The following is a 25,817-nucleotide window of genomic DNA, read 5'->3' on the forward strand; positions in this document are numbered from 1 at the left end:
ATAAACTTGGCAGATATCTGAGAGCTTCAAACCCTGCATCCTGCTTTCAGGGAGACTCAGGTGCCAACAAAAGTGCATCTAAGCAGCAAAACATATTCAGAGGATGCAGTGATTAAATGGACAATTTAGTATTTTAAGTTCCTTCAACAACTGAACAAAATCAAGTTCTATTTTCCCCTATTGATTTATGGGAACAACCATTTCCTGGTACTATGGAAATACCCAGCAAAAGGTCAATGATTACATGAGATTATGAAAACGGTTGTGCTGCTACATACAGGCAGACTTCCTGTTCCAATGTATGTGATAACAGAATCCAAGTTCTATGTTAGAGACTTCACATGGCCTAGAAAGCTCACTGGGAAAAATCTTTGTTCTCCCAGTTTGACAGTCACAAGGGGAACTTCAGGGCCTGTGGCATTACTAATTACTTCAAAGTTCTGTATTTGAAAGGTCTTTTCACCCTAACTCTCTAATGAAAACTATACTCACGCATACATTACTGTTTCCAGGATATTAAAAATGACAAAAAATTTGAGTTCATCCAGGCTGTGCTTCTCTGCTTTTTCCTGACACCAACTTTCAAGGTTTTCCTGTTAGCATGTTATTTATTCATGCAGATACTTTCACACACACAGCAGAATTCCAGTAAACAGGAAAAATGGCAAACAAGAAGAGTCTCCGTCTCACTCATTGCAAGCTTCAGAAACATCACTTGTGATGTTCTTAAATCTCATCAAGCCACAAAGTGCAAATAGACGGGATCAGCACCTGATGCAAGATCTTAAGCTTTCCTCACCCATTGTAATTAACACCTGATAATTTCAAGTTACGAACAAATTAAAACCCTGACATCCACAATCACACATTACTTAGAAATTGATTTCTGAATAAGGAGGGAGCACATGGTTGAGCCAGGGATTGATTTGGAATGAACAGACCCTTAGTTAATCAGAAAGCAGTTTGCAAGTTTAAGCTTTACACGGTGAAGGTTAAACTTGTTTCCCTAGTCAGTATTTCTAGGGCTAACTGCAGAAGATTCAGCCTTAAGTAATTAGGTAATTAAAGTTGAATTCTTTGTGGTTATCCTAGAAATGTCTAACTGAATGAACAGCAGCAGGCTTGGATTAACTTGACTGCATCAGAGACAATAGCACTAATACCACTGGCAGCACAGCAGCTATCAGCAAGACACAAAGCTCTCCACTGTCAAAATTATTACAGGAATAGCGCATCTCATCCCTCAATTACTTTCTTACCTGAGGGGGGGCCTTCTTTAGCAGTACAAGAAGGGCTTGCAACACCAGATTAGAGAACCGTGGTCCAATTGGGACATAATCTGAAACGAAAAATGCATTTCCATGCCTACTAAGCAGATCACATTTAAGTCACTTCACTGTATCAAGCACAGCTCAATGATGGCAAAGTAAATGGTTCCAGATCACTTCCACTTTGCAGTATTTCAATATTGCAAATATTTCAGTATTTCTGCACAGCAGACAACACAGCTCTCCCGTCATCCTAACTCACCTAGAAGTCTCTCAATGTCATCCACGACAACACAGCTGAGTTGGGACTTGTATGCATCATCAAAGATCTAAAAAACAGCAAAATTACTCATCTCAGCAGCAAAACTACAATAGTCATGATAGGACCTGTTGACATGTTTTTAGCTAAACACAGCAGTATTTAGAGGAATAGAGAATGAAAAAGATAAGTACCAACAGACTAGACTCTACCTGCATTTAATAAAACCATCTCAACAAATTCAGAGATCAGTTTTGTCCATTTACCCCATACACTTTGCAAAAAAGCCAGCTGCCCAGCATTTAATTGTAAAGCAATGGACAAAACAGAGCACAATTACGCTGTTTTTTGGAGCTGAGGCAATACTGATAATATAAAAATATACACAAATCCCCCACAATTGTAATGCAATTATGAAGCTTTTCTACCCAAGCTGGATATTGGTTATTTTTCATAACAGCACCCTGCAGAGAGAACAGACTCAGTACAGATCGAGCCTCCACGACACCTCTTACAGAGCAGCAAACCAGTGTTCTGCAAAGCTTTGGGTTTAAACAATAAGTAGCACTAAGGACATCAGTGGCACTGCAGGCCTACTACCTCGAGCACACTTCAAGTGAAGTCCAAAAGCCTCCTTTTTGAACCTAGATTATAAACTGGGCTTCCAGCTGTGAGCACACTGCTTCTCTTCGGAACTACGCAATCCTGCAACAACCTGATCTTACATGCTTCACTCAGTATCATTCAGGTAGAAAAGTAAGTGCTAGCTTGCTTCAGTAAATGAAATCTCTCTCCTTCCACCTGGCTACTTGGAATTATTTAAGATGTTCAACTTGTTTGCATTCCCCCTGCTCCTCAAGTTATTAAAACTCTTGTTTAACTAAACATTACCACCTCAAAACTGTTCCTAGCCTCATTCAGGCAGCATCTGTTCTTTCCAAGTGCTACCCTAAGCCCTTCCTCCCTTCATCTTTGCAGAGAGCTCCAGACTCACTCATCACAGATCAAGTGTTTTGTTCCACTGTTAGTCACAATTACATCTCAGACTCAACTGAGACAGAGCCTTGAAATTTTCCTTGAGTCACTTTGTGTCAGCGCCACAAAAACACTCATTCAACTTTATAAATAAATATACGCAGAGGAATTTAGGACCTACAGAGAGCAGAAAATGGTCACAAGAGTAATTAACTTTTCTGTCCACTGAGGAACATAGAATTGGATTGTACTCAAGCAAAACAGTAAGATGCAGAAGTACCTTCTTCATAGCTTGACACTTGGCTGTTTCAGAAAATCCAATCATTTTATCAGGAGAACAGATCTTGATAAAGGGAAAGTTTGATTCTTCTGCTATTTTTGCTGCTAAAGCAGTCTTCCCACTGTGGGGGGGACCTGAAACAAAGGACAAACATAATGAAAAAACAGGGACAAAACAGCTCTGGTAAGGCTCAGTGTGGATGATATTTTAAGCATGTTAATAATCTCATTCAGAGGTATCTGCATTTTGAAATGACCTTTTCTTCTACGTGCAGAAGGAACTAACTCCTAGTGCAATCCAATCCTCCAGATGAAGGAAACTGGTACAACTATTTGAGCACATGCACACTGATTTGCCATGAAACCAACACAAAAGAGGACATTAACACATTTTGTAGGACTGGCCACCCCACCAATATTAGCCTGTGTTTGTATTTTGGAGAAACTTCTCGAACTGCGGTTATGCTCCTTTAAGCGTGACTTCTGCAGGTACTGTGGCAAACAAGTCAACAGCATGAATGCCAGGTAAATACTGACAAAGACAGTTTGTTATTTGCTTGAATTCACACCAGAATAATTCAAACAGAGACCAAAGACACATCTTCATCTATACACCCAATACAAATCAATTTGGAGTGCAAGCAGGTGTTATATACAAGTGATATGTTGGCCACAAGCACGCGGAATTATTCAGGGGATCTATTAAAGGTTAATTTCAAAGCCACAGACCGCTGAACAATAGTGGTAATCCACGTTTTTTGACTTCAGGGAAAGAAAGAGGGAAGTGCTAAATGTCAAATTCTACTCCAATTAACACAGATATTGGAATTAGTTTCCTGGGCAGTTCATGGTTAGTAGCAGTCTAGATAGACGGCAATCCACCTCTAACAGCAGACACTGAAATGTGGCCAGACGAACTGTTGTTTGAACTCAGCTAATTACACTGATGAGCTCTCCAGTGACTTCAAAGAGAATTTAGGCAACTAACTCAGCTAGCGATGTTCACACTGTAAACTATCCATATTTAGGTTATTAACTGGGTACATTCACTTCTCTGTTGCTCCAAGAACAGGGTTTCTCTCAGGCTGGGAAGCCAATTTTAGTACCTAAAGCAATTTCACCCAAGTAAACTGAAAGAGACCAATTCTATTTTTCCTCCCACGTGTTTCTTTTACATACAGACACAGGATGTAATATGACCACTTGGGCAACTGATAGGAATAGTTTACAGTACAGAAGTAGCTTGGTTTTTTTAATAGATATTTTTTTCTTTAATTTACCTTCTAGAAGAACGCTAACCAAAGGAGTGCGGTCACTGTTCTTCGTTTGTTGAACAAGCAGCTCCCCATCATCCAACACCCTTGTTACTGGATCACCCCACTTAATAATACCATTCATGATGTAGCTTGCATAGTCTTCCTGGTTGGTTCCAAATGCCTGTATTGAGAGGGACATTTATTTTACTGAGAAATTTTGCGTCACATCAGAAAAACATGAAGCAATTACACATCACCAAAGTGACCAGGACCAAGACTCTGGAAGATGCTTCAGTGAAATGCTCCAGTACTGGAACACCCATTGGTGACAACATTTCAGTTTGAAGGACTGAACCCTGTTGGAGACCATGCACATCTGGAAACATTTTTTCATACACCCTCTATACAAATTCTAATCAGTGCAAGCTGCCAACAGGTTCTGAATCCACACCTGTTAAAGACAATTCTCAAAAATGAGGTTTACACCTACTAAAGTCCATATTAAAGCTGTCACCCATTAACTGAAGTAGCCTAAAAGGGAGAGTATACATACAAGGAGAAGAAATTCCAAGTTGCTCTCCATGTGTTCTATTCCTTTTTATGATTACTGCATGCAACAAAAGGTACAAAACAGAGCCTTAGCACTGCAGGCAGAAAGAGGCTCCCTATTTTCATTCCTACAGCACAGGACACAGTATGTCAGCCCAGGGTGCACCACTGCATGTCTGATCCCAAAAGGAAGGTGCTACTTCATGTCATTAAACATGCTGTGTGATTATTACAGGGGTTACACAGTGCCTACTTACTGGTTTGATATCATTCTCCAAAGATGCAAAAAAGTCTCCTCTTGTCACACGCAAGCTCTCTGCCTTCTCCATATCCACTTCCACTTTGTTACTGGCCTAATAAAGGCAATAAAAGACACTGAAGTACAGCAGTACTGCACACAACCCCTTATCAACCTCCATCTCCACAGATCCAACCCATAGTTGGTTTACATCAGTAAGAAAAATGCTTCTTAACAGGACGCTTGTTGGACATCAACATCCCACTGGAGCGATCATCATCTTCACAGAGCCACATCCCTATGCCAGCCCCCCAAAGTCATTAAGTAACAGCTGTTACATTTAGAGGCTGTAGAAAATATTCTTTGTTATGCCTTCTGTGGGCTAGACGGCAAGGGGGTGAGGCCTCCTTCGTTGTGGAACTGTTTTTCAGAAAGACAAATTCAGATTTGGTTTAACCCAACTCTGAGTCTACCCACACCATCTTTGGCACATAAACCAAAAATAAGAATTATTATCCACACACCTCTCTTTCAGGAGGGTTTATTTTTCTATTCAAACCATCTGCTTTCCTCTCCACACAAGAAAGTCTTTAGAGGGAACTGGTAAATATATAATTTCCCAATCATACCATAACACATTTCTCTAGTTTCCAAATAAAGTATAATTTTCATTGAAGTTACCCAAGTCTTAACAACACCACCTGCTTCTACTTGAGAGTATAATGGCCGCACATGACCTCACAGCTCAGGAAGTAAAAATTTAGGATTTCAAGGGGTTTCCCGGAAGGCACAGCAACCTCTGTTATCTTTGCCTAAGACCAGGGTGACGGATGAGTCAAACAACTTCGACCCTCAAAGATGCGTCTCAGAGATATCCTCTTACTAGGATGGTGCACTTGAGAACGGAAAGGAAAAAATGATAATAAAAACAATCACATTATGCTTGTCTTGTAGAGTAGCAAATGCAGCCTCTAAACCACCACCTCAGGAACCCAGACTGGCCACTAACACTGTGCCAAACAAACAGCTGCAACCAGAGGATGGCTGAAACAGTAAGGGTCCCTTCTCACAAAAAACACCCACCAAGCAGAAAATACAGGGTGCCCAACATACCAGCTTAGCAGATTTTTAGCACAGGTTGATCACCCTTTCACTTTGCAGAGGGAAGTGAAGGTACTTTAAAAACTATTAATATATTCCTGAAGTTGTTTGTACACTTAAAAACAAGGGGGGGCTCTTCCTTTCCTAGCCTTTAATGAGTTATAAATTTTAATTTTTAACACACACACAGTGACAGATTATCAGAGAGTTTAAATGATTCAGAAGGATAATATCCCTTGATTTTTAATTTGTGCTCTTGCTTCTCATAGGTGCTTCTGAAAACTAGGTCAGGCCTATGATGTATATTTTAAATTTTGCAGTACTCGTAGGAGAAAATAAAATACCTTAGTGCATCATTTGGCTGAAGACATCTTCAGAATAAACAGTAAAATTATCCAAAAATACTATGTCAAAGTGTTTGAAAAGAAAAAGTGTGGCTGCTTTGCATTTGGAATACACATACATATATTAAGATGTCAATCACATACCAACCTAAAGCAGGGGACTGCTCTTCTACATTTATGCATTGCCACTCTCTCTCCTCCCACTGTGACATTTTAGCACAACAGGGAATACCGCAAAACACTAATGGTCCCCAAACTCACCCAAACTTGAAGCACTGAAAAATCATCAACTATAAGCAAAATTAAAGAAAATGTTTTGCCTGCAGAGGAATAAAAATATCTCCAGAAGTGCTGATTTTTTTTTTTTTTTTTTGAGACAGAACACAAAATGTGAAACTGTTGATGTTTGTGGGGTTTTTGCTATAGGAAACTATTAATAGCTTTTTAAGTATTTTGGCTACACAAGAAATATTAGCAGAAATAGATATTTTTCCTTTAGAAAGAGTGCTCCCAAGAGATACAAATGCCTAAGCAACCAAATGATTTCTCTCACTTAAATGAAAGCGTGATTTGCCTTCCTCATATTTGAGGTTGAACAGACTTTTTACTTAAAAATATATCAGTGCCGTGGAATTATGTCAAAGGCTCTTCTCTGCAGTAATTCACACCCGTTCTTGGCCACTAGAGCTAAGGGGCTGTGCCTTTCAGCCTCCTTCTTCACTAACTAATCATCTCATATTTCAACACCATCGAATACTGTGGTTTGCATCTGGATTAATATAACCTGACATTTCACAGTCCTTAACTCCTTTCTACTTAAAGATACACTGACCTCCTGCGATCAGCAAACCTTGGGAAAGCAAGGCAATGTTTCTCTAGAACAGAGAGAGCCGAGAACATCACAAAGTCTCTGTGGACACTGAGACAATCACCAAACGAGTACTTATTTGAAATGGAAGACATTGTACAAGCCTCTTCTGAATTCAACCAAGATTTTAGCATCAGCAACATCTTGTAGCAAAGGATTCCTTCCACAGCTTAAATACTACTTCACACAAGGAACATCTTTGCTTTGATGGTGGCCCTGCTGGTATTGTTTGCTGCTCTCCGAGTTCTTGTATTAGGAAAGAGTAAACAGTCATTCCCCATTCATTGATTTCAGTACCCTCATGATTGTTCACACTTTTCATGATCCTTCACCATATTTTTTTCAGGCTGAGAAATCCCAGTCTAACCGTTCTTTCAATGAAAACCCTCCTACACCTCTGCCCTTCCCTGCTGCCTTTCCATATCCTAGTTCTACCATAACCTTCTCAAGGTGAGTGTCCCAGCATTGCACAGATTCAACCACAGCATAATCATGGCCTCAGTTTTGCTCTATACACCTCTCCTAGAAAAATCTAATGTTACGTTTGCTTTTTTCACTGGTAAGGACTGGGCTGGTATTTCAAGATCATTATAACTCCAAGAGCTTGACGTCAAGTAACGGTCAGTCAGTCCCTATCATTGCCAGTATCTTTTTGAATTTTCTTTCCCCAGTGTACACTTCGATTCACTACATCTTGTGCACTTGCATTATTGCAAATGCCTTCTGCAGTTTTCCACAGGTAGGCATTTGTCTTTATGACCACAAACCAGCTATGAGCTTGTAACCTCACTCTTCTCCCCTCTTTACAGATCATTTATGAATATATTGAGTTGCACAGGCTCCAGCAGAGATCCCTCCCATAGGACTGGCTGTCCCCCCTTTCCCCTCTTGCCTCCTGGGCCCAATCCATAAACTGAGCTCCAGACTTTCAGTTTTTATCAAAATTCACTGACAAACAATGACCTTCCACTCCCACCACACTATGCAAGAGCCACCTGGAGGTCAGGAGATGAAAGAGCTAATTCAGAACCATGTAAAACCACAGTGAAAAGGTGGTGTCCATATGAATTTCATCTCCTAAGGTATGCTGGGATGCTATTACCCATTTGGAAGTAAACATTCAAGAAAAGATTCCAAACATAATTATTTTCCCTTTCCCTTTGCCCCAGTGAGAGACGACTGGACTGACCTTAATGTGTCTGTTCATAGCAGTAGACTGAGCAGCTCGAACTAAACCTTCTAATTCAGCACCACTGAAGTTTTTAGTCTCAACTGCCAGTTCTGCAATGTCCACATCTTCAGCCAGCAGCTGGTGTTCCCGCATCCGTACTGTGTGGATATGAAGAATCTGAAATCGACCCTTCTCATCTGGCAAGCCTGAGATTTTAAACAGAACGCACGTCAATCAATGCCTCGGCACAGCAACTGCAGCAAAGCACTTCCCTCTCCATGGTCCTACTTCCAAAGGCTCTTCCTCACCATGAGCAATTCATTCTTACAAGTAGAATATGTGACAATGCTTTTTGTTTGAGAACATTCAACTACACTAATTGCCTTAGCAAATTCCGTTTGCCCTTTGTTGGCACGTTGGCAGTCCCTAATCACTTCTCTGTCTTCTATGTGTTTCAACACATCCTCCAGGAGAACCTGTTTCATGATCTTACTGGGCACTGAAATGACGCTAAGTGGTCAGTAGTTCCCACAGTGCATCTTATTACTCTTTTTTAAAATGAGTGCAATATTCCCTTTTTTCCTGTCACTGTGGACTTTGACTGACTGCCATGACTTTTCAAACATGATGGAGTGTAGCTCAGCAACTACAGCAGCCAATTCCCTGAGGACCCAGGGATGCATCTTGTTGGGTCTCATGGTCTTGCATATGTCCAGGTTCATCAGGTGGTCTCAAAACTGATGTTCTCTTACAATGAGAAGGATTTCTTTTTCCCAGTCCTTGCTTTGAGGTTCACGGACTTGAGAGATGCAGGGAAAGTGATCACCAGTGAGAACTGAGGGGAAAAATTTGTTGAATACCTCAGCCTTCTCCGTGTCAGTTGCCAATAGTTCTCCTGTCTTATCTATCGGGACAGGATGGAGGTGTACATTTTCTACATTTTCTTTAATCTTTCTTTTCTGGCCAATGCACCTTTAGAAGCCCTCCTTACTATTCTTCACATCCCTTGCCAAATTCAGCTCCAGCTGTGCCTTAGCTTTCCTGATCCCATCCGTACACATCCAGACAGTGTCCCTATATTCTTCCCAGGATACATGTCCCTGGTTCCATGCCTGTGTATTTCCTCTTACCCTTTAGTTTGACCAGGAGGCCCTTAGTGAGCCATGCTGGTCTCCTGCCTTCCTTGCCTGATTTCTTACACGTGGGAATCAAGAGCTCTGGTGCATTAAGAAAAACATCCTTATAAGAGTTGCCAGGTCTGCACCCGAGTGCAGTTTCCCAGGGGGTCCCTAATTACATAATCAAGTGAAAGTTCACTCTCCTAGAACTCAGGGTCTTGGCTTCACTCTTCACCTGTCCCATACCATTCTCATAAAATGTTCATCTTCTCTGATGGAGGTGCTAATTTCCATCTGCACCCTTAGCAAGTCCCTTCTGAAATGTATATAATGGAAGATACAGAAAAGACTTTTCTTAAAATAAAACATAACAAGTCAGATCACCATCTTGGTAAAATAATGCTATTCTTTAGCTCATTTTCCAACCTACCTTCCCAGCCTTTATTACAAGGATCTGTTAATTTGCACTGACGAGTATTTGTGCTGAGGATGTGTGAAAAGTCATTTGAAAATGTGCATAGTCCCCAGCAGTGTTCAGTCCCTATCATCTGATAATTTATTCTAGGGATGCCTTGCTCAGTCCCTGGAATTTATTTAATTTAATTAACTTTTGTCTACTAAAGATGTAGGTCTTACACCTGCAGTACAATCAATCTCACCTGTGCTTACTAGTAACAGTCGTTATCAGGCATTTGTTTTCAAGTGCGAGGCTGTTCAAAGGCAACTGTCATTACGGCTACACTTTTTCATCCCTAAAATGCTTTCTTTATTGAGTCTTTCCTTCAAATCCTTGTAGCTGTGTTATGTTTGTAAAGACTGTATCTGGCTACAGTTTTTGCCAATGCTAATATTCCCTCATTACTATTCATCAGCTTGACTTCCGATAATGCTTTATGTGCTGCTATACACTTCCTTTCCCAATTTTCCTTTTTTGTGGATTAAGCCAGGAGTAGGCACAAGTGTGTGTCTATTTTTTCCTGCATCTAACAAATGTCTTAGTCTATGGCATATTTGAAACCATCCACGCTGCCTGTGCTCCACCAGATATTTACATCCTAGCTAGTGCTCTAGTTGTACCTCTAGCCCCCACATCTTGCTGAGCTGTGTGAACAGTAATGCCCGATATGAACTTATTCCCTACAGTACTCAAGGACAGCATTAACTCTGGAGCATCAGCATAAGCTCCCGGGTTACCACTGCTGCCTCAGCAGTCATCAGCTTCACTTCCTCATTCCTCCTTTTGCCTCAGACCTTTCCTTTTCGGCTACCACCAAAACTCTTTCGTGTTTCTGGCTCTTCCAAAGAGTGACGTTACCCTTTAAGGATAAGAGAAAAAATCCCTAGCAAGCTCTTCAGATTACATTGATAGATCAGATTTCAAGAGTTCCCCTACAGTTCAGACCAGCACACACAACTGCAGTTTTGCCTGCCACTGTAGTATGGTATCATATGATTTTTTAGGGTTATATGGACATTTTCATCTAATTTTCTGCAATTGTAAGGAAACAAAACATATTAATAAACATGCCCCTGCCTATTCCTTTTTTGTGACTCTACAGTTTGAGAATTTTTACCTTGACAATAGTCAGTGCCTAGCTCAGAACATAGAAAATGTTTTGTGACGTGTATGTCTGTGGAAGGTTAGGGGAAAACGTTTTACATGCTTTTTCAAACTAGACATCTGAAACTGCATTGTTCAATCTCTAAATTAAACACAGATCTCAACCAATTTGGTGATTTGACTGCAAGACAGGATCATTAAGCTTTTTATCAGTCCCATGCTTTTCTCTGTTCAAACATTTTTCCATGAATTGTTAACCTCAGAATTGAGCATAGCCTAGTCACCCTTTAGACTCCACCATGATCTTTACTGATCAAACTTCTGATCTCAAATGCAAAGTCAAAGACTTGTTTTCACGAATCTATGATGATCTGGGCTTAATAAATCCTATATTATCAGATATTCCAATAGCTTATCAGTAGGTAAGTCTAAAATGGTATTTTTAATTGGCTGATTACATTTACATGCAATATGACGGAAAGAGCTGCATGAAGTTCAGCACCTATGCCACCCTGGTTAATTGTTCACTTTAAAATACACATTTGCTTTACTATTGTAAGTACATGTGAGCTTATGTACTGCGATATGCCAGCTTGCTTACCAATCTCCATTTTCACCTCCAGTCTCCCCGGCCTCAGCAGAGCCTCATCAATCAGGTCAGGTCTGTTGGTCATTCCTAAATTCAAAAGTTAAAAACAAAATAAGCATTATCTGAGCTTACTAAGTGGGTCTCCAACTCCTGAAGACAGCCCACAGAGGTAAGAAGATACCTCAAAGAGTCTCAAGAAAACAGACAAAAAAATACCCATCTTCAGAAATATTGCAGAAGTCATGCCCTGAAGCAGAGTCAGGGCAATAGGGATCAAACCCGTACTTGTGACTGTATCTGCAGGGCTCCCAGCACCAGGACAACCAGACAACACAGCCGGAGAAGCCCCACTCCTTCATATGCCAATACATCAATGCACATAATTCCCTGCAAGTTTTCTCAGCCTACAAAACACTTGTTATCAGAAGCTGAAGGACGAAATTGTTGAAAGCAACAGTATCAGCCAATTAGAGCACTATCTCCCTTTAAAACTGCTACTGATGCTTGTCAGATAGCAGACGTTCAGTTTGGATTAGTCCAAACAGAACCAATACCGGTAAAGATAACCTAGCTGACCTGCAATGATGAAATACCAGCAATTTTCAGCCAGACCCCTTAACAGAGAAAGTAAGCACCATCATTCATACCAATCACTAGGATGTTATTCAGCTGCTCTACTCCATCAATTTTAGACAGCAACTGGTTCACAACAGTATCATGGACTCCAGTGCTACCCGCCATGCTTCCTCTCTGCTTGCAGATTGCATCAATCTCATCAAAAATGATGATGTGCACACCGCTGTTTGCTCCAAGCTATTGGAAAGAAAAACACGTCAGGAATGACATATGTCAACACTGAAAGCAATTCAAACAAAACTAACCTCAACAAGCTCAGCCACACAGATACAGAACATTGGTACCTCCATGTGTTTTTAATATCACCTATTATATATGTATCAGGCCCCTTTCCAGAATAACATCTTGCCATCCTCCAAAATGGGGCAGTTAGTGGGCTTTGCCCAAACATAGGACTCCACAGCTGACACTGGTAAGAGAAGCAGCGTTTCAAGGAAGAGTAGACTGAACCAGAAAAGCACCAGCCTAAAGCTGGAATACACAGCTCAAAGGGTCACAGTACTCAGGATCTGGGAAAGCCCTCTGAAAGGGAGATGGAGAAGAAAGCACACCTGTGGAGGAATGTACCCAATGGGGGACATAGCCCAGCTTGTACTGAATGCAGTAAATACATGGCTTGCCAGACTATCTTTGCTCTCAATATTTTTAAAGGAGCCCATTCGTTCAATGTGATCAGGAAAAGAACCGCTTATTTCCAGGTTCACTCAAAGGTGAAGCAGTTACAGCTGGTAAGAGAACAGCATACTTTTTGTGACCGTATTATGAAGCTTTTTCCCTTCAAATTCCACCTCTAAAACATCTTTTGTGGACAGCGGAGACCACATTAACACTGGGTAAATGTGCTGTCACTGGCAATCTGCCCCAGACACAAGTCATTACAATACCAACCTTTTCGAGACCTTTTTAATCTTACAACTTGTCATCAGGACCATCCCCTCCAGCCAATATAAAGTCTATTTTAACAGGTGTGTTATTGCAAAGGAGAAGAAGCTCACAGCTTTCAGTTATATTGCAAAAAGCAGAAAGAAGGTGATTGTTTACATCAGTATGGGTTACCATGCAAAGCCGACTTACTGAGTAATCTTCTGCAGAAGAAAATTAAATGATTTCAAGCCACTAGTAAAATCTGTAGATTTTAATAGATATTTATTATATAATATAAAATATAAATATATCATTATATTATTATAAATAATATTGGATATTTATTTACTATATATTTATATAAGGCATAAATAAAATTAAGGGATACAATGTCCTCTGCTAACGTCTTCTAAAAAGACTTCCCTATATTTAACCGTGACTTGCCTGACATTGTATTTTCTTTACCAGAAAATCTATCAAAATTAAGTGGTCCACAGCAGGGAAACATTACCATAGCACACCTAAGTACTTACACCTTCAAACTAAAGACTGTACTTTTGATAGCCAGCTAAAGTAATGGATAAAAAAAAAAAAAAAACAAGTTTGGAAAAAACATTCTCTTTATCTCCACTTCCAGTTTCAAAAATTTGTACATTCTAGTTTCAAGACATTAGTCTCATCCATCAGTTTTCTGCTGAGAAAAATTAGTGATGCAGCAATTATAACACTTCAAGGATTATAATATCCTCATACTAACAAGCCTGTAACCCCAAAACCTGAAATTGTGAAAGCCTAATTTGAAATTCATCCTATGTTATGGTCCACCTGAATTTAGTAGCAAAATCCAAATAGACTAATGGTCTCTGCCACAAAAAAATAAAGAAGAAGGAACTTTGCTATCCCATTTTTAAGCACTTTTTGAGCAGGTGACACACCACATAATACAAAGCACAGCAGGATGGGCCCTACTGCGTTACTTTAGAATAACTCTGCATGGCATCTAAACAAATTGTCCATCTTCAGCATAGCCAGCTAGAAAACCAGCTACCTTTTCAGGTTCTAAGATCTTTTTTTCAACTGAGAATGTGACTCTGTAGAACGTTAATATTCAGTGACTTGCAAGGAATAACTATAATCGCAAGCTAAGCAGTGACTCAGTCTTTTAACGCAAGCAGTAATTTTCTGATTATAAACCTCCTTTCCAGCCATTCTTTAGGCACATTCATACTGACCATGCTACTTATCTATGTTTACATTACCCTTCTTTGTTCTTCTTCTGCATCAGCAAACAGCTTGCGGATATTGGCCTCAGATTCACCCACATATTTATTGAGGATTTCTGGACCATTGACCACCTTTGGTTCTCTGGCATTCAGCATCTTCCCAATCTGTCTCGCCATAAGTGTTTTACCACAGCCTGGAGGTCCATACAAGAGAATGCCTTTCACATGCTTGCAGCCTAGAACAAGAGAGAACAAGTTTAGAAAGCAGGCTTACGATGGAAACAGCAATAAAGAGGAAATTGCTGCTTACAGTAGAGGTGCTACAGGGATCTGGCAGGGATGTGCATTAGCCTTAGCTCTGCTCAGTGCCTTCCTTTATCAGTGAAATTCAAACAAAGAATTGCCAGACTGAATCAGAGTCATTACAGTGATCCAGCAAGGGTCAGGAAAAAGAACCCACAGAACAGCACAAATGCTCTCCCATGCATTAGGCATGCCAAGTTAATGGCTAAGGACTGAAAGTGTGATTTATGATTTCTGGTCAGTAATAGAAAGCAACAGGGACCACTTAGTGAACATGTGAATAAGATACTTTTCAGTTCAATAAAACCCAAGTGTAGGTCCCAGCAATACTGATGATGCCCAGATAGTGAGGGGCTGCAGATACTTTTTTTTACATCCTCATATGCCCTGAACACCAAATTTAGGACAAGCACGTACTGTATATGGTTCATCTCTCTCCTAGAGGGACACACAGTGCCTACAAAGGGAGCCTTCCTTCACAGAAGGGTTTCAACTGAGTTTAATTTTCAGGTATGTAAGGAAAATGAAGCATCAGACCGTCAGAATTACTCAGTTGACGGTGAGCTCCCCATGTAGACACAGATCAAACACCTTAATCTGGTTCTTGAAAGAGAAAACAAGGAATATCATGTAATAACGCCTAACTTTTTACTCCGGTATTGAGGCTTTAATGAGTCCCATATAATACATGGCGCTCTGATTGCAAGTTCATACAACAAATACTGAGAAAACTGAAAAAGGCTTCTAACAACCACCAGAACTGTCAGCCCCAAAAGCTTGACCTGTAATTAGAAAGACCTGAAACACTCTAATTTATTCAAAGAACACGACTTTGAACACTGGCATGAGCACTGGCATTTAAATTCTATTCTCTAGGGAAACAGAGGATACAATGGTTGCAAGCTAATGCTGGACACATCCCAGTCGGCAACAGGCACGTTTCCTCAGTGTGCACACAACTGATAGAGGTTCCCCAGAGCAAACAAGAATCATTTCCCTGAAGGACTTGTGGAATTTTGCGTATATAGCTCATGAGCCCCAGACTATTTTATCAACTTTCTTAATATCCTCATGCCTTATACTACACTAAGAGAGGTCGCAGCACCAGCATGTGTCCCTTATGAAGTTTTATTCACTTAGTGGGACTAGCAGCATACACAAAAGCACTAGCCAGACAGAAAAGATAACTGCATCAAGACAAAACCTTTTCCCTGGGAGCAATCCTAAGGGGCTGGTGCTGGAAAAAGCTGAAATAGGAGAGCCGAGATCATGTATCAGCACCAAGTTTTAAACACAGAGCATCAGACTCGGGAAAAGCCTAAAGAAGTAGAAAGTCACAGTATAGTATCATAGCTGAGGCAACTGAAAAAAAGAACAGTGAAGAAAAATAGAAGTTACCTAGAAAAGACACGGGAGCTATATACTGCCCAATTTAAAAGACATGTACAAGACAGATTCAGGATCAGAGCAAGTTTGGATATTGTCTGCTCACAGAGTGGTAAGGAAATAAAAGTAGTATGTAACTGATTTTGTCTAGCTCCTTGTACTTCCAGCAGACCTTTTTCTATTTTCCAGTGGATACTGAAGGTCAAAGAGTAAACACAAAACTACAAGTAAACAAATTTATTTTCAACATTTAGGACACAGCAGGTATTTCAGTAACTTACATCTTCCTGAGCAATTTCCAGCACAATAAAAACTATTAGGTTCCTCACTGTATCGCTTCAACTTTGCCCATGAAAAATAAAGATGTGCAGATAGCAAAATACTAAGCCTACATGGACTCAGGGTAAGTGTCCTTCTCCTTCAAGTGTTTTAGACTGCCTTGGCCACACATAACACCAACAAGCAGCCAACAGACTCCAGCATCTACTGCCCTTCCTCTAGAGGTGTAACTCATGTCACTGTCAACCTCGGCGACCAGACCAGTGAGGACATCCCAAGGAAAGGGACCCTGAGGAAGCTGTACCACTCTAGCCCATGGGAAAACAGCACATCTGGAATCTGCCTCAATAAAAATCTTGACTCTGAACACAAGTGTTTAATTACAGAAGTAGGGAATTCAGTAGCACCTTTTCCTTTTCCCTTGCTCCATCTCACTGCTGCACAAGATCCCTACACGTGCTCCAGCCAAGCGAGGGACACAAGACCACTGTATTTGAAGATAAAAAAACTCTATGTTTTATTTCAAGAAATTTTATTTAAAACCTTAGAAATCTTTAAGCATTAATTGTCTGAGGTAAAAAGCAACAAGTTAATTAGTGGAAACTGCTCCATGCTGTGAATGACACTCATAATTCATTCATTATGTACCACGTTCTTGCAGTTTGCCTTTTTTAAGGATGCGGACCATCCCACAAGAGCCCTGCAGTGCTTAAGATAGACATTAAAGGAAAATCCAAAAGCAGCACAGATGGCACAGAGCTCAGACTTAAGAGGACCCGAGTTCAGTCTCTACCATCGTCAAAAGTTTAACAAGTTTGGGCACACGGAGTTATTTGTCACCCACACAGCATGACTTCCCTTCTGGTTTCTGGCTCATCTCAGCTACGTGGTAAGCTCACCCCACACAACTGTCTCCTCACAGCTGCACAGACCTCACGGCAACATTCTGCCTTTAAAGAACAAGTACTTTGCTCCTTTATTAACTTACTGATACTCAACTGTGATTTCACTTACTCCTGAACAGTATAATGATAAAGAATTAATTTCAATCTGAATAAATTGCTCACTACAAAATAATTTGTATTATTCACATGCACTGCTCTCTCTCTTTCAGGTTGTTCATACACTGAAATGAAGTTTCAGGACAGAACACTGCTATGAGGAATGTCTGATCCCTACCAAAACCCCCAAGAGCAATAGTGCTGCACTGAGTAAGCATGGTAATAAAGCTGAAAGATTTTTCTGGGCTTCTCTGCAGATAAAAAATTTACTATAAATATCAAGAGATCTAGCTAAGAAGAATTCATTAGTCAACTTTCAGGCATCTACAAGTCAAAAAACATAAACAACATATACTGTCAGTAAAGACAAATTTCACACAGGAATGAATGAGGCATAGATAAATTAAAAGCTATTCCTGTCAAATCAATGTCACAAAAGGTATTGTTAACGTGTTTTGTGGAGGAACATGATCACCTATGTAGCCAAACAGCACAAACCAGGATTTCAATGATGAGTGATGCTTTGAAGGGAAATCCCAAGCAAACTGATGCTCAAACAGCTCCACTGCGCTCAGGCAAGAGAGGCTATCAAAAGGCTATCGGCAAGTCAGGGCACATGTACACAAACAGGCCTGGGAGCATCCTGAAAGAGGCAGGAAAATTGTGCTGTAGAGTATTTTTCTCTAGTGCACTTTCAAAAAAGAACCATGAAGAGCACTCTGCTCCTTCCCCCCTCCCCAGTTTTCCTGCAACTCATGATCTCCCTCCTAGAAGGAGGTACAACCTAGTTATATCCACTAGAAGCTTCTCTTATACAACCCAAAAAACCTGAACTTCTTTACAAGCTCAAATATTTTCCTCCTCTGTGCGAGCTAACATACAGCCTTAGCAAAGGGCCAAGGCTGTAACACACTGCACCTGAAGTCTCATTTCCCATAGTGGGAGCATATGGAAACCAAAAGGCAAACTGGCATGGTTACGGCTGGGTGACTCTGGGAAAACAAAACAAATTTGCTTAGAAAGCCTCCTAGGATTTTTGCCCTCTTCCTATTCCTCAAACTTGCCTATTATGAGAAAGCATTACTTCTTATCCGACAAATAAAAAAAAAATAAAAGACAGAAGCTGCTGCAGGAAGAAAGAAAGAAGGCTGGTCAAAGGCAGGCCACTGCTTCAGCAGCCTGCCAAAGTCCTCGGCTGTACAGTGCCATTAGCTACTCACCCCCCTAGAGCAAAAATACCAGCTCTGGGGCACAGCACGTTCCCCGAGAACCTGACAGCTACAAACCTGACCCAGACAAGCTCGGCCAGTGTTGGGCAGCCCACGTTCAGTCTTTAGCAAGTACCACCACACATGTGTTCCCCCACATCTGAGCATCAAGGACATTACTGACCATCTGCTGCAAGATTTGATTGCCACTGAATGGGCAACATTAAAAGCTGGGTCTTAATCATGTGGAAGAACATTCCTGAAACCAAAGCAATTAGTTCCTTTTCAAATAAAACTGCCACAAGCTACTCCAGTAGAGATTTCCCTGTATAGCTACATTCACCTGGCTAAAATTAAAGTTTTAAATACAAGCAGGACTTTATTAAAATAGACAGGTGATGACAAACTACAAATGTTATGTCTCAAATCACAGTGGGATGCTATGCACCACAGAGGAATTTTGATTAAGTTTATCTCCCTTTTGCTGATTTCACCAATGCAGCCCAAATGTCAATACTATTATGAGAATTTTATAAACACAAATTATTAGCAGTGCAGACATCTCTAACTCGTTAAGCTTACCATTAGGAGTCCCAATCAAAGGTCACGCCTGTAACCTGATACTTAATTATGCAATTTAATGACATACAGTTAGAGGCTGAATAAGTATGTTAGCAAGAACTAAAAAATACCCAATATGGGAAACATTCTACACAAAGCATCACGGAAAAATCATAAAACCTAGTAAGAATTGGAAACTTACTCGTGTTACCAAGAGAAGTCAAACACTATTTTGAACCAGAATGTCACTTACCCGAAGACAAGACAAAGTTTATTTGTTCAACTCTCACTATTCACTTCTTTTGAAAGATCAGAAGAAATGTTTTAGTATAATAGGGATTTTCTACTTGGGAGTGTAATTCCCCTTTTAATTAAAATCAAAGCATTCTGGTGTGATTGTATCATTCAGATGCATGTATTGGGAATCTGCATTGATAGTAAAGTACCGATCCCGAACACATCAGTGAGAGATTCTTATCTTTGCACATTAATCTTCAAGCAGGTTGGGGTAAGATTAGGGTTACCAGACTTCACACAGACAAAATTTCCCCAAAAATATAGCTGGGTGGAATTTCCCCCTCCTCTCATCCTAAGCCCAGCATTATTCCAGCCTACATCACAGCCTCCAGTTAATATTCCTGCAGGATTTACATGCTACCAACAAGCAGCAAGACTTAAGTAACTTGTTTCTGCTTCTCTATCAAAGCTGAAACAGGGAAGGGCTACACCTGAAACAGAAGGTTTTATTTTAATTGGACTCTCAATAGCCAGTTTATTTGATTTATCAATTCATTGTAAAGAGAAGACAACCAAGTCAGTAAGTTCTTCCTAGATCTTTGAAAACAGCTTTCTCATCATATCTTGTCTGGCTGTGAGAAGTTTAATGCACAGATATATATATATATAGACAATACCTAGATTTATGACAAGGGCGGGACATTTATCAATTTCTGATGGAATGTGATAAAAAATAAATCAGCTTTAGAGAAGCTTCCAACTGAACGCTTTTGGCTATACAAACAATATCATGACTCTCAAAAAAAGGGATTTTGGTAAGAGTATATACTTTAAAGACTGGTTTGTTTTGTAAGTCATCACTGTCACAAAGAGTAAATGCCTGTGCCTCTTAATAAAGGAACTACAAAAATTTAGCTAATTTAAGACAAAGATTATGCAGAGCTGTTGGATGGATTGCTGAACACAGCAGCTGATATTTACAGTCGTATCCCACCTGGATGTTAATAGCTATAAATCTCATCAGCATTTTCTACTTTTTGAAATAAACCTGGATCATTTCTGTCTACTTAGAATGTCAACATGATATAATTTGTAAATGACTTATGGAACACTTATCCACAGAGCATTACAGAGTAAATAACTATCAACATAACAGGGTCACTGGGATGTCTCAAGGCCTGGCCTTCCAGCTAGAGAAGGCCTGTGGCTGGCAAGCAGTGGTGGTGATGCCTGCTGACTAACACCACAACTGCAGCCGTATGAAGTAAGAGCAAAAGTCTTCTCAGGATCTCGTAATGACTATGGCCATCAACACAGAAACGCAAAAATTCCTTGCAGCGCATTTGCTGGGAAGTCCCTTCTCTCCCTTCCAAGCCTGCCATCCACAACCTTCACTTCAAATTTCCACATTCCTGCGTTGAAAGAACATTTTTTCTTTCCTGGCCATGCGGAATTTTGAAGCCCCCTCCCATATCACTCCCACTGGGCTCTTTCCAAGGCTGAAGATTTTCAAACCAATTTACTCTGTGTACAGAAGCTTTTCTGATCCAACCTCCTGATGCCCTCCTCTGATTTTTTTCCCGTTTTACTGCATCCTTTCCAAGACAAAGGCCAAGACCGCATCCAGCAATTCAATATGTGAACAGATTACAGATTTACACAGTGGCATACTTATGTTCTGGGGTTTTTTTGGGGGTGTGTGTGTATTTAATTCTTGTTAATAATTACCAAATTCAAGTAGGAATTGACTGACCCCTGCTGCACCTTTGAGTAATTGTTTTCATAGATCTAGTATAGCCCCAAAATTTTGCTCAAGTGGAAAATCAGCACAGCCAACATTTTACAAGTTGTGATTTTCATGCCCACCCTTTTTCACTGATCAAAGGTTTGTTTTGTTGTTTTATTGCTGAGTCACTCAGTCTTGGGAAGTCCTTCTGCAGAACCACAGAACAGTTGAGGCTGGGAGGGACCTCAGGAGATCATCTCATTCAACCCCATGGTGCAAAGCAGGTTCACCTACCGCAGGCTGCCCAGTGCATCAGCCACTTCTCACAGTTCTGTGTCATCTGCAGACTTGCTAAGGGTGCTCTGTCCCATCCTCCAGGTCACTAATGAAGAAGTTAAACACTACCGGCCCAGTATGAACACGTGGGATACACCACTAGTGACTGGCCTCCGTAAGGGCATTGTGCTGTTAATCACAGCTCTTCAAGCCTAGCAAGCCGAGCCAGTTTTCAGTCCACCATGCTGCCCACTTAGCTAGTCCATCTTCCATCGGATTTTCTACGAGGCTGTTACAGCAGTGTTGAGAGCCTTAATACATTTAAGATAAACATCCACAGCTCTCCCCTTATTCCCTGAGCTACTGATTTCATTGCAGAATGCTATCAGGTTGGTTAAACAGAATTTCTACTACAGAAAACCACGCTGACCACTCACGATCACCTCCTAGTCCTTCATTTGTCTGGAAATGGTCTCCATAATTAGTTGCTCCATCACCTTTCCAGAGACTGAGGATGAGGCAGACAGGTCTGTAGTACCTGGCTTCCCCTGCCCTTCTTGGAGATAGGAATAACATTTGCTTTCTTTCAGTCCTCAAGAACATTTCCCGATTGCAATAATCTTTCAAAGAGAATTGAGATGGCCTCACAATGATACAGGCCAGCTTCCACAGCACTCATGGATGCATCCATCAAACCCCAAATGCAATGCAGCCTTCAGTTTCGATTCATTTCAACTGTCTCCTTTCTCAAGTAATTCACAAACAAGCTAAACAGCAGAGAACTCTACAGAACGTGACTGTGACTCTTCTCCACTGTGAGTGTGGACCAGCTATTCCTACAATTGTTCTCTCAACCATGTATCCAGCCACACATGACCTCTCCTCATGTTATTAGCTTCTTCACTTCCTCCAAGTTTCTATAATATGGGGGATGCTTGGGTGGTCTGAAATCAGTCTCTATGTCAGAGACTTCTTAGCTGTCCTCCCCCAAAGAAACTGCAGAGGTGCACTAACAAGCATGTGGAGAAAGAGTTAAGTGACCAAATTCAGTCCCACCAGCCACAGGGAACCATGTACGTGGAGTGAGCAGAGCAGTTAATTTTATCATCACATTAGGAGAAGACAGGAAAGCATTGGTCCACTTCTCAATAAAGAAGAAAAGCTAACAACAGAAAATGCTGAGTTCAAACTGCTAAATGCTTTCTTTTTTTTTTTTTTTTTACACAAAGACTTCATGTGTTACGTGGCAGCTAATATTAGTATCAGTGACAAATGGGCAAGAATAGGAAAGAACAGTAGGAAAAGAAGAGACAGCCCACAACAGTATTAGATACTCGCAGATTTCCTGGACATGAACTTCACCCCAGAGCACTCAGAGTGGGTGAAATTATCTCAAAGTCACTGAGAACTGGGACAGGGTAGGGGAGACACTGGGGGGGGGAGAAAATGAAGGTCATCTATAATGTTATAACGTGAAAATGAAAAGAGCCATGGGGTTAGACTAAATCTTGAGGTGCCTTTCAATCTCAACTATTTTCTGATTGTGTGGTATAGACCCATCACTAATTTAATTCCTGGAAAATTCTGGCACAGTGTCTTTTTAAGTAGGCAGAAGAAAACAAGGATACAAGAAACAGCCAAAAGGAATTTATTAGATCAGCCTGAAATAACTTCCCTCTAGGAAAGAGCAGGAGGTCATACACAGAGGATTTGAGAACACAAATACAGCAACAGAGGGCGATTTAAAGTTTCATAAGGTATAAATAGTTCTTACACATCTTCATAAACACGTAGGAAAAACACAGGCTGAATGAAGTTAAAGGTAGATGAAAAGTAGATGGGAAAAGAAACCACAAGAAAGCACAAAGAGAAAGGATCCATCCTGAATTTACCAGTATGCAGCACTTTTATTAATAGCCTAGAAGATGGAACAGAATGCACTTACTAAATCTGCACGTTACAAAGCCAAGATCTACAAATACACTGATGGTCAGGATTAAATTCATTTAAAAACAATGTAACCTGATGCACAAGTTTCTGAATTGGGGTAGGAATAATTAACTGCATGTTGCAAAACCAAAAAAATGTCATATTGAGGATTACAAACAGGCACCAAGGCACAAACACAACCTGCCAGTTGACCTGGAATCGACCAGCACCTCAGTTACCGTGCCCCGTTTTGGTCATCACACTTCTAAGCAATGAAGAATGACCAAGGGGAGAGAAACCACAAAGATCAGTGATCTAGAGGTTATGAGAAATGGCTTAAGAATCTGAGGTCTAGCATTGAGAATACTGAAGAGAAACATGAATAGACAAGTATCTAAAAGCTGCATCCAAAAACATGAGAGAACCAATATATGATGAACTGCTGCAAGACTGAGAACAAACACTCGAAAAATTTTGACAGTAAAGATGCTCTAAACAGTGGAATGGGCTGCCTTGGGAAGTTCTGGCATTTCTATCATCTCAGTTACAGGTTAGACATGTCTGACACTAATTCTTCATTAAAATTATCCTATTTTAAGAACAGACTGGATGAGATCCTTTCCATTATTCTTGTTCTCTTACAGTATCTGAGTACTTCAAGAACATTAATATATTAATTTTTAAGACAGCTTAAAAGACAAGCCTCCACTTCACAGGCAGAATCCAAGAAAGAAAATGATCTCTCAGTATCTGCTAATCTGAACATTCATCTTGTCTTCTGTTAATACTTCACTTTTCTATAGTGAGCTGAACTTCAAAAATACAGACCACTGAAATCAATTGATCCCAAGAGGTCAGAGGACAAGTTAAGATGGTTACCATGAAATACAAATTACCTTGGAAAAGTCTGATTTAACCTACTTAATGATAGTAACAGGAGAGGATGGGGAATTTGGGCTCCATTTCAGTCTCTTAAAAGGAACGTGATCTGTAACACCAAATATTTCTGTATCTGTTATCAAACCATAACAACAAACAACACCACGTACATACAGAATCTGCTTTTTCAGTGGCCTTTACAATGACTAATGTGACACCTAAGTCATAAAAACCACTTCCCTGCTGGAAGTCAAGATTGTGTTTCAATGCATAGAGACACTAGAGTGTTCTTTAAAAAGGCCGACAAGAGTTCAGTACTAGCACTTTCTTTTCAGGTCTGAGAAAAGGTTTTTCAGTTGTGTAGAAATTTACAGCTCCAGGCACCAAATCTCAAGAACTTTAGTCCAAACAGCCAAATATCTGTTAAGTCAGAGGAGGAGGAAAAAAAAACACAAGAGAGAGAGAGAGAACAGTGTAAAAACAAGTATTCAAGCAATCATCTTAATGTTAGGCAATGACACAAACCATTGAATGAGCTGAATTTCAAGTCTCAGCAGAAAAAACCAGCATTTAACATGAATGCAAAGAAAGGGCTTATCTGCAGGAATAGTTTAGAAAAATATAGCATTTATCAAATAAAAGAAGGCACTTTAGCTTGAGCAAGAGGATGCTCTGAACTGCAACAAAGAGTAACCAAAATCAGGCTGCAGTTCACCATGAAGTTACACAGCTTCACTATGAGCTGGACATCACAGAGATCCAGAAAGGGCTTGAAAAGGAAGACAATTTCCTACAAACACGGCTTTTGTAGGGCTGTCGTTCAGAAAGAAAGTGACTGATAGCTTACCTCCATCAGTGCCCTGCAAGCGTAAAGTTCCTTTGTACGACAGTGAGGGATCATGGACTGCACTAAAAAGGAATGCCCCTTTTGTTTCAAGATACCTTCCTCAATCCTCATCCAGATAAGGATTTATTGCCATTTGGCAGTCACAAGATTATTACAAGTCAAGCATCAGGCAAAAGATAACAGCATCACCAACATTCATAATGCTAAAGAACCTCCAGTAAATGACTGTGAAACCGTAGCCTTAAAAGCAATCAGCTTAAATTGATGAAAGTCCTACTGTGGTTCAGAAGGGACCTTACCCCAGAGCCTTCCTGTAGCTATGTCCCATTAACCAACCATGGAGCTGATCTCGCTGAATGCTAACCCCTATAAATGGTTTTTATTAGCAGTAATTTTTGCTTCAAATCATATTAGCTCACTCCAGAGCCATACAAGCCCAAAACTACCACCGTAGAGGTGGTAGATGTGCATACAGGAAAAGCATGGGTAGGGAAAAGTAAATTGCCCCCTTGCAGGGCAGCAGGGAGCTATGGCAAGGTTTAATGACTAGCTAAAGTTGATCTAGAATTTCTTTTCTGGGATAAACCAAAGATTGTAGCATCACAGTAGTATTTACACCCTTGGATGATACGGTTAACTGACATTGATCTATATACTTCAAACCCAGAACATTCCTTGGAAGTTAGATAAACCACACACAAATTGCAAGTAATTTTTGAAGGGTCTATAGAGCCTCTATGTAGTTACGGGACAGAAATATTTATTACATTTGGCATGGAAGTTGCAGTCTGTGAGCACTGGGCAAAAAACAGAAACGGGTAAGTACTAGAGCACCAGATAGCAAGCAAATTCTTTCTTTTCCTTTCCCAATAAATTATATACAAAG

General features: G+C 40.4%; 1 protein-coding gene across 5 annotated transcripts in view; it reads right to left on the reverse strand.

Annotated features, from left to right (window-relative positions):
* The window catches only part of NSF (N-ethylmaleimide sensitive factor, vesicle fusing ATPase), a 75,206-nt gene that overhangs the window by 16,923 nt on the left and 32,466 nt on the right, over positions 1–25,817 (reverse strand). For all 5 annotated transcript variants that reach the window (XM_037411127.1, XM_037411129.1, XM_037411128.1 and 2 more), the window contains exons 9-17: positions 14,336–14,535; positions 12,224–12,389; positions 11,589–11,663; positions 8,327–8,514; positions 4,844–4,939; positions 4,062–4,218; positions 2,783–2,916; positions 1,531–1,597; positions 1,260–1,339 (exon numbers count right to left, since the gene is read on the reverse strand). In XM_037411127.1, coding sequence (XP_037267024.1) covers positions 1,260–1,339; positions 1,531–1,597; positions 2,783–2,916; positions 4,062–4,218; positions 4,844–4,939; positions 8,327–8,514; positions 11,589–11,663; positions 12,224–12,389; positions 14,336–14,535 — 1,163 coding nt within the window. The remainder of the gene's footprint in view (positions 1–1,259; positions 1,340–1,530; positions 1,598–2,782; positions 2,917–4,061; positions 4,219–4,843; positions 4,940–8,326; positions 8,515–11,588; positions 11,664–12,223; positions 12,390–14,335; positions 14,536–25,817) is intronic.

This window comes from Falco rusticolus, chromosome 18 (assembly GCF_015220075.1).
Source record: "Falco rusticolus isolate bFalRus1 chromosome 18, bFalRus1.pri, whole genome shotgun sequence".
NCBI classification, from domain to species: domain Eukaryota; kingdom Metazoa; phylum Chordata; class Aves; order Falconiformes; family Falconidae; genus Falco; species Falco rusticolus.